The sequence below is a fragment of the Netta rufina genome (assembly GCF_964035555.1).
Source record: "Netta rufina genome assembly, chromosome: 22".
Taxonomy (NCBI): Eukaryota; Metazoa; Chordata; class Aves; order Anseriformes; family Anatidae; genus Netta; species Netta rufina.
In genome coordinates, this window is record NC_140146.1 from 1338603 (window position 1) to 1351782 (window position 13180).

Here is a 13180-nt window from a genome sequence, read left to right on the forward strand (position 1 = left end):
CCCTAGAAGCCCCGCCCCCCTCCTCCGAAAGCCCCGCCCCCTCGCGCTAAGCCCCGCCCTCACGCCGGAAGCCCCGCTCCGTCGCCCTGGCAACGCTGGAGCGGCCCCGGCGCTGCGAGCTGTGCGGGGCGGCCGCGCGGCTCCGCTGCGGCCGCTGCCGCCTCACGCACTACTGGTGGGTCCCGCAGCCGCCTCCACCCGCAGCCGACCCGCGCTGCTCCCTCACCTCGCGGGCCGGGCTCGGCGGCGGGGAGGCCCGGGTGGCTGCCGTGCCGAAAGCGGCGAAACCCAGCGGTAGCGGGGGGGCTGCGAGGGGTTCGGGAAGGGCTTTCGTGCCGGGATCCACCTGCGACTCGGCAGGACGCCGCTCCCTTCTGTGCTGAGCACGTTAAATGCTCTGTAATCAGGCTGAGTAACAGACGTTACGGGCTTGTGGCTGCTGTGAATAATTCCTGTGGTGAAAGCCCTGCAGAAACAATCTTTCTTTACATCATTTCCAAGTAAACAAAAATATCGTTCCCCCCTGGTTTTGCCAGTGATGCAGATCACCAGAAAGCCGACTGGGTTAGTATCCATGAGAAAATATGTCAGCTGCTGGTTCCAGTCCGCACATCCCTCCCTTTTCTCATTCCTGAAGAAGAAAGAAAACATGGAGTGGAACAGCTGGTGAAGAGGCAGGTATGTACAAGAAGGAAGGAATACCACTTCAAAGTGCTGCCGGCGAAGTTTAATCAGATCTCTTCTTCCTATATGTTGATGTGCGTTGTGTTGGGAGGGCATGCGGTTGGTTAATCAGTATCTGAAAAAAATAAGAGTGGAGTTTGCAACTAAAACTTCCTGATAAAAGGAGCGGGAGTCTCCTCTTTCCAATTCTACCAACCTCCTGCCTTTTTAGCAGTCTTTATTCCTAGTTCTGAACTTCTTCATTTTGCTGGCCTGGCAGCAGTAGTCCTGCACCTCCTGCCTTGCAAGGGCAATCAGTAGTTTGTACATCTCCCCAATGAGACTGGGAACCAGTTTTGGTTCTTACAGAGTGTACTCGTCCTTCAGTGATGAGAGGGATTCCCCTTTCTCTGAGCAGGGTGTAAAGAAATAAAGTCCTCTCCCTTTGTTTACCTGGCCAACTTTAAATGCTCCTTCCCACTAACTGCGGTCTTTTATCTCTGCTTTGTTGGCCTCTTAGGAGTTGCAGATGTGCTGCTCCTTTCCAGCTGGGGAGGTTTTGAACTCTTTTTTGTTTATGGGGTGCAGCATCTGCCTTTCCACAATGTTGATAGAATAAAATAACCCACCCAAATACATCTACCATTTAGAATGATCTTTTCCATAAAAAATAAATTATCCTTCTGTCGTTACATAACTCCAAATCACAGAACAGTAGGACAGCAGAACAACTGCTGTGTAAAATGGTAACAATCAAATGTTAACTGAGAAGATTAACATCATTAATCTTCTGGATTTTACACCCTGTATTGCTTTGAAGATTGTTTCTGGGCCAGATGCTAGTACTTTGGTGCAAGTGGCTCATTGCTGCAGTCAATACCTCTCTTGGGAGCATACAGAAGAAAAAAGGCTTGAAAGGGCTGGAAGCTGGGTGGACAAAAGTCCTGCATGGTAAAAGCTTGTGAAAGCTTCAGGCAACAGATTCCTTTAAGATTTGTAGGAATTAGGCACTGACAACACGATTTGTTTTTGAAAATGCCATCTGATGGAAAATCACAAATAAGATTGTTGACCGAAGAAAGCGTGTTGTAACAATACGTCCTAGAAACCAAGAGGGTGGAAGTGACGATGTAAAAAAGGTTATGGATTTAAACATGTAGGATGGATTATAATCCCACTGTCTGGAGATGGGAAAGACATCCTTAGTATCAGAAAAACAGGCTTCACTCTTGACCCAAACAAGCCCTTAAGTTGCACAACTGTCTTTCAAATTCTCTGAGTATTTCTATAATACGGGGTCAGCCTCAAGAAAAATGCAAAAGCATGGGGGTGGGGCAAACCAGGGAATCCTACTTTTTTAAGCTTTTCCAGAAAACTTTACCTACGTATTGAACATTGACATTGAACATCAGTCATTACATCTTTGATTTTATAGCAACTAAAGTTATGCTGTGTACATTACAACAGTTCACATGACCACTGAGTCAGGGAAATACTTTAGCTGGAAGCTAGTCATTTGTTTTTATTAGGTTCCAGTGAAAGCACCTGGAACATAGGGCTGATAGAGAAGTATGCAAAGGGAGAATCCCTCCTCTTGATTAGAGTGCACCCCTAGGTTAGCATGCAGTGACTCCAAAAGTGCTGCTTGAGCCAAGGTTTGGATTGGCTTTGTAGGAAAAGCTACAGACAGCAAACGGAAATTGTTTTTCTAAGTGAATATATATATAGGATTTTTAACAACTATGATTGCATTTGTTCTTTGACCTTTGTCTCCAAACTATTTAAATAAAACACATTCTCAGAATGTTATATGAGGATACGCCTTGTCTTCCTTCTTTCCTAAGAAAGGAGTGAAGAAGTGGAAACATCTTGTTTGATACTTGCTTTCTCACACATTGAGACTGCAGCTCCTAGCCTACAAATGAGGTCTGCTTTTACGTACAGCAAGGTATAGGGAAACTGCTAAACAAGGGTTGGCCTAGGTTGACTGACAAGCATCAGAAAAGCAGTATGGAGACAGTGAGAGTATTTAATGCCCCATCTTGCTGACTTCATTATTTTCCTATTCACAGAGCTAATAAAAATGCTCTAAAGAAGGCCTTTGGAGCTAAGGGAAGAGCTATGTGGTGTCCTCACAATCATAGAGAAACTATTCTGCTGAAAGCCAGCACATAGGTTTATTATTTTTTGAACATTTCTCTTGTACTTCACAAACTCCTGCACTGTGTTTATTTGAAAAAAACACAGCTTGAGCCTCTGTCAGGACACAGGAAAGCCAAAATGCCCTTTGGCCTAAGGGAAGGTGGTGCATTAAGCTGAGAGCCAGGAGGTTATGAGTTTCATACCTCATTATGTACTCCAAAACTTTGTTGATAGAAATCTGCTTTTGTCAACATAGCCGTGGGGGTGCCTACAGACAGCACCTCCAAACTGACAAAACTCCAAGTTTCTGTTTGTAAAATAGCCTCACCTGCCTTTGTGCTGTCAGTTTACCCCAGCCTCTGGGTGTGGGAAAAGAGTTCACACCGCAGCTACAGCAGTCCTGAGCACTGATGCTAGCCCTGCTGATTGTGGGTTTTAACTCCAAGGACCCACGATCAAAGTGACTGGAAGCCTGACTTCCTCTTCAAATTGTGTTTTCTTCAAGCATGCCATCTTTATGGGTGCCTCTGAGTGAGGAAATGAACATGGCACAGAACCCCAGGTGTGCGCCCAGCCCCCTGTTCCCGCCTGGAGCAGAGCTGGGGTCCTCAGCCTCCTCAAACCCTAACTGAGGGAAAAACTGTGTGGGGGCATCTTCAGAGAGATCTCTGTAATTGCAACACACATGAAAAGAGCCCAGAGCTTGCAGGTCTCCAGGAAGGAGTGGGGCTAAACAAGACAGTGCAGGGCCAAAGCTAACGATGCCCTCTAGGCTTGCCACTGTGCTGCCTTAGATATTCAGCACTGCAGGGCTTCTGTCTCCTGCCCTTTCTCCTCCTGGGAACTGTGCAAGAGTCTAACCTTTAGCTTGTCCTCACTGCCAGTGTTTTAAGATAACTTACCTCATGGGAATTGGTGATCATCCTATTGACAAGGAGTAAAACGAGAATTATGCAGATCTCCAGCACCTCCCCAGATGACAATCTGATCATCAGAGCCAGCGTTGGTAGAACAAGTGGCAAGGACAGAAAAGGCAGTCTGATAAACAGCAACTTTTCATTGTGTCTTGCCCTCACCATGTGCGGACTTTCACCTCAGCACCTGATCCCCCAACTCAGTTTGTGTTTTGTGCATATGCACTCCCTGACAAAGAGTCCCTCCCCAGCTTTCCTGCAGGCCCCCATTAGGTATCGGAAGGCTGCTGTAGGGTCTCCCCAGAGCCTCCTCTTCCCCAGACTGAGACCTTACAGCGGCCTTCCAGTGCGTAAAGGGGGTCTATGGCAAAGCTGGGGGGGGACTGTCAGGGAGTTGCAGTGATAGGACAAGGAGTTAAGGCTTTAAACTAAAAGAGGGTAGATGTAGATTAGAGGTGAGGAGGAAATTCTTCACTCAGAGGGTGGTGAGGCACTGGCCTAGACTGCCCAGAGGAGCTGTGGCTGCCCCATCCCTGGCAGTGCCCAAGGCCAGGCTGGATGGGGCTTGGAGCAACCTGGTCTGGTGGGAGGTGTCCCTGCCCAAGGCAGGGGGTGGAATTAGATGAGCTTTAAGGTCCCTTCCAACCCAAACCATTCCATGATTCTGCGTCTTTTTCACTCTCTATATGCTGATAGCTCAGGGGCTAGAGAGGGGGTGATGGTTGTGTTTCCATGCTCTTGGGTCTCCTTGTTGCAGCAGGGTTCTTCAAGGCTCTCATTTATCTGGAAAGCACAGTCCCTTTATCTCAGCTGTGATCTCCAGGATGCACTCATACACTGTCCTTGTGGTTCCCTGTCCCTGAGCCATTCTTTCACCTATGGCATGACTCTCTCTGATCACTTAAAGTTCAGTAAAATGCCTAAGCCATAACCTGTCCTCTAAAAGCACTGGAATTTGCTTTTTCTGCCCTCTGCTCAGTTGCAGCTGGAAAACCAGGCAACAAAGCAGAGCCTGCAAAGAGGTAAAGCGTTATTTTCTGCGGGTGCTCGCTGCACAGGCAAGAGAAGATGCCTTGCTGCCTTACCATGGCAGCCCTGCTAGGCACACCAGCAATGAGGTTTCTGTGCAGGCAGCCTTCCCTCTGCACCACTTGTACGAAAAGCCAACACGGAAGTGCCAGGAGTTGGCAACAATTATGATGAAAGCTAAGAGAAATAGATAAGTAAGTATCCTGGCTCTTTTTTGTTGGCAACCCTTAGCCTGTTGTAAGGGCACAGCTTCTACAGTTGCTGGAGAGCACTTGGCAACGAACGGGCATTCAAATGGAGATACATGTACATTTTGGGAGTTGATAAGCAGATCAGGTGCTGCAAAGGGTAAAAAGACCAAATGCAGTGTGGACTGCTAGGAAGCAACTATACCTGTGAGAAACATGGTTTCTGACAGCAAACAGAAATCCTACAAAGTTGTTTGACCACCAAGCCGAGCTTGGGCAATGGAGACACAAGAGTATAATTCAATGCACTAGGGTTTTCTGACTTTGACCAGCTTTCCAGACTCTGTACCCAAACTGGCAGGCCTTCAGAGCCCAGAACTGGCCAGGAGAGGGTGAGGGGAAGCTGGCAACCAGGATGCTCCAGGATGCATGCAGGTATGCTGCCGTCCCGCCCTGACCTTACTCAGAGCTGCGGGGCAGTGTGCTGCAGCACTATGCGGTGAGCTCCCTCCTTGCTTCCAGACAGCATCTCCTGCAGCTGGAGCTGTGCCATGCTGGCACCAGCTTGGTAAACCATACGCTCTGCTGCCTGCTATGAGCCACTGTTATTATCGTCAGCAAAATCCTGCCGTAGCCCATTTGTCTAATCTTTTCTGTGGTCTTGTGATGATCATTTTCTGTGCTTCATAGCTTTTATTGCTACAACCTTATTAGTCTTTCTTCATAGGCCTCACGGATTCCTTGTCTCATAAGACAGCACCTGACCTAAGAGGGTGCCCAAAGCTGTTCTTACTAGAAATAGCAATGGAATCCAAGTTCTAATATGACAGCTTTAATTTCCATCTATTAATTACAGACACAGAAAAAATTACAATCGCTGTTAACAATTGGCAAACTTGGATGTAAAAAGAGACCTTGCATATTCTTTCTCCTTATCCCTTGCTCACTCTGTCCCACTATTATTTATCCCTGCAGAAATACATCATTGATCTTACATACAGCACAGCACAGAAGTTTCTTTGGGATGGAAAGCACGAAAAAGCAATGCCTGCAGCTTTGCATGCGTTGCGTTTCAGCACTGAAGTGTATGGCTCAAGTTCTGTGCAATTGGTGCCTGCTTATCTCCTCTTGGCTGAGGCCTGCATTGGTAAGCACTGGTCTAAATAGTAACTTTGGCAAGGACAAGATCTCCCTTGGATCAGATTTCTGGTTTCCTTTTACCATTTATCAGGGAAGGACCAGCTCTACATTTCAGCATTGTGCCATGTCTCTACTCTGCCCTGCCTCAAGGGCATTCCAGAGAGATTTGAGAAGTTACTCCCCATTTTCTGCGTGAGTCTGGGGAAAAGAATCACTCATCTGTGGTGAGAGATCAATGAAAGCAAATGAAATGTTTTCTCCGTCTCTACCGATTCCCACATGAGAAGCAGTATAAAATTTTATTGTTTACCTCTGTGGCTTCATAGAATTCTCAAAAGCATTAAATTCCCAAGGGTGGTTGGTTGGGCTGTTTTCTCTGGGAACCAGCACATTTCTGAGGCCATTGCATGAGAGGAACACCTCTCATGCAATGGCCTCATTGCATTCATTCACAGAAGTGAGCTCCACCAGAAGCAGAGCTTTTTCTCATTGACTGCGTGCTTTAAAAAAAAATGTCAAGTTGGGACCCTCTATGCAGAGAACTGGTCTCCTCAGCTGTAAACATAAAGGACTGAGAAATTAAATTTAAACTTCTAAAATTAAAGGTTGGACTAGATGATCTTAGAGGTCTTTTCCAACCTGAATGATTCTACAATTACTGTAAACCATTGATGTTATAGGAGTATCCACAATACTCTACTGGCAAAACTGAGCAATCTCAAGGATTGTTGTAAAATGGAGTGGCGAGGTAAGGGAAAAAGATCACATCAGTAATTCTAGTGTGATAATACACTAGTTGTTAGTTGCTGTCTGGAGCTAGCCTGTTTTGTACACATCTTTCAGAGGTCCTGAATGCAATACACAGTTTCTGGTTTCTCTCTTAGCTCTAGCCTGCCTGCAAGTTAGCTTCTCAATACCTACTTGACTGAGGAGCACTCTGAAAAGAGGGGAATGCACAAATTAGGTCTTCATGTCAATCTACAGCAAAGGGATAGGTGGCAGTATCCTCTGCATTTCTAAATATGAAATTATCTTTATCCTGCCTTTTTTTTTCTTTTTTTTTTCTTTTTTTTTTTTTTTTTTTGTCATTTCAGGTGTTGGCCATCATCTGCAGGCATCTAAGTATCTCTCCCAAGCTCAGTGGATTGTCCTCAGAACTCCAGACTGCAGCACTGCAGTTCAGCATAGATTACATCGCAGTCTGGGGCTTCTCTGTGCTGCTGAAGGAAACTTTGAACAGGCTTTATATCACCTGGCAAATGATGTGAGCCAATTAAAATACAGCAACACTTCAATTTTCCTTCCTTCTCTAGCTTTTCCAGATCCTATAGAAAACCTCAGCAGACAGTTTTTTGGGAGTGATCTTAAGTACCATAAGAGTACATGTTAACAACACTTGACCTGTGTAGTCTAAGACACCTTTGTATCCATGTGTTAGCTAAAGTTGTGTTTTACCACTTGCCATTATTCTCTTGAGTGATACATAACTTGGCTTTACTAGGTCTGCTTATAAATTTATCTATCAGTTTTGTTATGGTCCTGAGATGAACAGGCATTCCTACCATAAATTGGTATAGTTGCCTTTTATTCAACAGATAGGTTTCTTTATATTTTGGCTGTCATTTTCCTTAATACTTTTCTGTTAGGTGACAATTCTCCATCATCCATTATTTAATGAATGTTTTACGTTCCCCAATTCAGTCTTTTTAGCCATAAGAGCAGTTTGTAAAATTTGAAGTCATTATTTCCAGCAGTGTTCTTTGGGATGCTTTGCCTGTTATTTAATCCCCCAAAAGGCAGATGGTCTCCATGACTTCCTATTTATGTCCCGTATAGCCTAAATTTATCCAGTGCAGAGTGATGTATACCAACTACTGTTGAATTTGATAGTAGCTTTTTACAACAGCTTTGTGTGGGTGTAAACGTTGACATAAGGTGGAGGAGAATTAGACACTTTCCATCCTAACAAATACAGCCCTGTCTTTGTTTAGTTTGTAAACCTAGAGATTCCCTGCTATGCCACTGTATTTTTAGGTTCCCTGAATCTGGTGCCTGAAAGGAGTAAAGTTATAGTTTTTTTTTTTTACTATTAGTGAGTCGCTGGCCTACATTAGAGCAGCCCAAGACCTGCTCGAATTCTGGCTGCGTGTCTGAGATCTGCTGAGAGTCACACGCCAGCTCAGAATAGCTGGAATGTACTACTGCAATGTACCACTGCCTTCCCACTTCCCTCCCCTCACTTTGGCTGGGGCTTCGGGGGGAGAAACAGCCTCCTGGCTCATGACTGGAGAGCTGAAAAGCAGCAGCAAGTTGTTCGTTTGAAGAGGAGAGACATGAGTTGCACAGTAAGAGGTGTGGGAAACCTGTTCCACTCTTCAGCAGGGTAACACACCATGATAAGGAATCATCTGCCCCAACTAGCAGGGATTTGGGGGTGTTGCATTCCTTTGTATAAAACACAAAATACAGGTTTTGTAGTAACATAGTTTATAGTTATAATTAGGTGTAACTAATGTTATAGTTACACAGAAAGACAGAATGCTTGCAGTATTACTAATCTGTAGTGAAAAATTTCCCAGGGTAGATATGAATGCTAAATTTCTGCATAATTATTTTTTAAATATTGTTTTCAGATTTACCTTGCTAGTTCTACATTTGGGCTAAAATCTATTGAGACCTCTGGAGGGTGTTTCCACATGGCTAATGTTTTCTTTCGCCAAAACAAAATGGACATAGCAGACTCACTGTATGCTGAGGTTAGTAAAACCAGTACTCATCCTGTATCTGTTTCTCTTTTTTTTTTTTTTTTCTTCTGTGCACTTTTCAGTGTTTTCCTGTTTCTGACTGCCTTTAATATGATGGTCACTATATCAGCATTTTAGCATCAATCTCAGAAACTTTTCATACCTATATATTTCCCTGAGTTAAACCAGAATAGATAAATTCTACATGTGCTAAATATATGTATATACATACATACATACATACATATATATATATATATATATATATATATATATATATATATATATATAAAAGTTGCAGTCTTCAGTTTTGGCAGCCAAACCTTGTTAAAAATAGCTTTACTACCAAAAGCTCCCCACAAAAGGTTAAAGACATACCCAGATGTCTTGGAGATGGTGGCCAGAGTTTCCCTAGTGAGGGAAGGGTGGAAGAGCAGCAATGGAATGTGAACAAGCAATGTAAAATTTAAGCAGAGTACCAGTGAAAAGTCGCAGTGATAAAAGCTTGTCAGCATGCAAAGCAAAGGAAGGAACAAGAAGAAATTCTTCACTATGAAGGTGGTGAGGCACTGGCACAGGCTGCCCAGAGAAGCTTTGAATGCCCCATGCTTGGAGGTGTTCAAGGCCAGGTTGGATGGGGCTTTGACCAACCTGATCTGGTGGGAGATGTCCCTGCCCATGGCAGGGGGTGGAACTAGATGTTTTTTAAGGTCCCTTCCAACCCAAACCATTCTGTGATTCTGTGATTCTATGATTCTGTGAACAGTTGTCTAACCAACATCATAACTGAAAAGAAAAAAAAAATCTTTAATTTGTTTAGCCTGATTTTCTGTGGTAAATGAGGCTGTGTCAGATAATGCAATCTGCCTCCACTCCCCTTACAAACATCCACCAAATTTGCTTTTGGTTAACAATTTAGTTAGATTTATTAGAGTCTGATGAAAATTAAAAGATAGAGCAATGAAATTCCAGCTTGTGCTCCCACTGGGAGAAGAGCCATCAGATCTCTGTGTGAAAGAGCCAGCTCGGCAGCAGCCGGCCCACTGACCAGCAAGCAGTTGGGTTATTGTGGCAGGGGCATGCATTGCAGGACACATTGTTTATAGAATAATTAGTTGCTAAATGCCGTGTGTTCATACAAGTGAAATAATTCATTTACTTCCTGGTAGGTAACCGACATCTGGCATGCCTTTCTTACGAAGTCAGTTCAAACACAGGAGCAAATTCACAAGTCAAGAGCAGAAAAGTCTCCATTCACTGAGGACAAGGAAATCAGTGAAGACAATATGAGTAATCACCATTGCGCAAAAATGTTTCTGAGACAGGATTTTAAAAAAATCCATATATCTTAGTGTTCATATTTACTGTGTTGGGTTTTGCACTGCATTACTTTAGACCAAATTTAATCAGAATCATGGGTATTTATGCTTAGTGGATAGTGCTGGATGAAACAAGTGAGACCACTTTAGAAATGAGGGTGTTCAAGTGAAAACACAGCATTCTCCTTTTGGTTTACCTGCTCCTTTTCACAGCACTCCTGGCAGTGACTTCAACAATACAAGATTTTGTATTTCATGATTTTATTCCACTTGAGCATTCTTGTTTCTTGACAGCTCCTTTCTGTCCATTTAATTATGTGAAAGTGATATTTCATCTCACTTATGTAGGTTTCCATCTGAAGCAGTGGGACACAGTGGAATAGCATATGCTGATAATTGGATATATTAATCTGGAGAATACTCTCAGAAGAATAGCTGGGGAATCTCCCACTTGGACGTAGGGGAAGTTGCATGAAGCATTAAGAAATACGCTAGGTTGTATGGTACTACTCTACACCCCACTGAAGTGAAGTGACTAGGAAAAGACTAAGCTCTGTTCCTTGTCTTCTTTTAACCGTCTATGCTCCTAAGAATATTGTCAGAGAAGAAAAATGTTTCTGCAAATCTCCATGCCTGGCATTCTCTCAAGCAGTAGTTGCTGCAATAGGAACCACACAAGGCAGGGCTACATGATTCCATCTTTGGTTATGACAAGAGTATGAAAGTTGCTCTTTTCATACAGCTGTTTTGACTTCACATCCTTACTAAAGGCTAATCAACACAATTACTGACTGGATGAAAAGGTATCTGTTAATGGGTATGGAATTTGCATGGAGCTGGGATACCACATTGATGCTTGTAGTAGAACAGCTTTGATGTCTAGAAGAGATAATTAGTTAGTTTTGAATACATTATCTTGTATACATACATCCAACAAGTTTATTTCATTCTTGATGCAGCTGAAGCCCAGCAAGCAGAAGCAATTCAAGTACTGAATGCAGTACTAGACATCAGAGAACAGGCACCGAAGCAACAACCTGGTGAAACCGCAAGAGTTTTACATGCTCTTGCAATGCTTTATTATCTGGTTATGGATTTATCAAAGGTGAGTTTCACAAGGTGAAAGGGTGCAGGAGGGTTCCCTACCTCTGCTTCAGTGTTGGCCCCATCCCACAAAAGGAGGAACAAGCCAGTCCTGGCACCTGTCCTGAGTGCAAAACTGCCTTGGAGCACTGGATAACCTAAGGCAAATATGCCTTGGCAGCTCTGCATGAAGCCAGCCCATGATTTGCACCCTGTCAAAGTTAAAAAAAAAAAACACTGGATCTGTTTTGATCTCTGCCACACCATCCACAATGGGTCCAGTAGTTACTCATGTTTTCTAGGTTTGTCCTTTATCTGGGATGTCCTGGCAGTGTACCTGCCTGTCACAAGCCACATTTAGACATCAGTTTGGATGTTAAGCAGCAAAAAAAACATAGGTCTTGCATGTGTCCCTACTTGAGCAAGATTCCCTGCATCTACCGTGATGTTTATGTAGGTTCACACTATCGGACCTTCTAATTCACTTTTGAATTTGCACTGCTTTATTTAAGAGATTGTGGCTACAAATTTCAGGTGTAACCAGTGTCCAGTTCTCTGCATTCAGAATAATGGATTTTGAGAAAGTGCTGAACACTAACCATCTAGAAATTGGGCCTTTTTGTTTGGGATAAGCAGTCAGAAACTCATGTTTCTTCTGCCTGTGATTTGAAGGGTGAAAATACAGATTATTAATGGTCTCTTCGTTCTACTAGAGAAAGCCATAGGATTTGGAAGACACAAAGAAATAAATTCAAATTAGAAAAAAGGCAAAGCTTTGTAATTGTGGGAATGTCTAGTCACTGGATGAACTGCTGAGGGAAGTGAGGGATTTAGTTCAAACTGAGTCAATACAGCTGTTTTTGCCTGAAATAGCTTTGAGAATGTTCAGATGAACTGCTGTATCAGATGGGAGGTAATGATCTCCAGCAGGAGGAGCTGGGGTTAGTAATCTCTTCTGTCTGCACCACTGGATCCTAAATAAATAAATAAAATAAATAAAATAAATCTGTTGGCAGCTTTACTCTCTCCTCTAAAGCAGCTTGTACAGGTCACCCTCTGAAACAGGCAGCTGAGTGACTGGAGCCTGGATCTGATCCAGTGCAGCTATTCCAATGAGCCTCTGCAGGTATTTTAAGTGCTCCTTGAGAAAAGCCAAATTTCTGACAATTACATTGTCTTTTTTGTTTCATTCCAGGCTTATGAAATGGGGACAAAAGCCTTTGACCTGCTGAAACAACTGCCCCAACAAGAATCTCTAGAAGCCATTGGCCGTTTGTTAAAGTTGATTAACTCCAAGCCTTTTTACACAAAATAAGGAGCCCTTTCTACCAGGGCCAGGTCCTTAGCTACAGATCCTAGTTATCTAACTATGTTGCTGAAAACGATGAAAATACATTACAAGGCATAGGTCCTGTCTGCTATTGTCATCTTTCTAGATGTGTCCTTTTCCATCTCCAGGTGTTTGAAAGTTCAGCTTTGTGGTATTAGTTTATTTTCACATGCTGGTCAACCTCTGTAGACTGTTATGGAATAACAGCATGAGGGTGGGAAACAAAAGCACAACCATCACAAAATGCATAAATTGTTACCTACTTGCTTATGTAAATAAGAACAGCCTTTTACATCCTCATGTTGTCTGTTCAGAAGCTAAAACCAGCTGACATATACTTGTTACTGTTTTCCTCAATTTTCTTTTCACTTTCATGAGTGAGATACCATGGAGAGATATGGGAGGAAACCAGGGAAGGTCTTCACTACATTCCTAACTTGGGTGGTTGACACCTGCTCCCCTGAACATGGCTGGGCTTGCTCAGGTGTTTCACCGTTCTGTAATACCTCTCAGTCTTCAACCACGGTCTCACTTTTTGCAGCACTTCAAAGGAGTCTCATAGGTAGCTCTGGACACTGAGGGACTCGTTTGTTCCACGCGTGGGAGAACTTGCATCCAGGAGGACCCA

At 43.6% G+C, this 13180-nt stretch overlaps 1 protein-coding gene across 1 annotated transcript; it reads left to right on the forward strand.

Annotated features, from left to right (window-relative positions):
* Positions 1-59: 59 nt before the first annotated feature.
* ZMYND12 (zinc finger MYND-type containing 12) lies at positions 60-12537 on the forward strand (the record flags this gene model as incomplete). Its single annotated transcript, XM_084300208.1, has 8 exons — positions 60-175; positions 537-678; positions 5912-6083; positions 7171-7340; positions 8710-8832; positions 9990-10110; positions 11099-11244; positions 12418-12537. Coding segments are annotated over 8 exons (1110 nt in total), but the record flags the coding sequence as incomplete, so codon positions are not given.
* Positions 12538-13180: the final 643 nt, after the last annotated feature.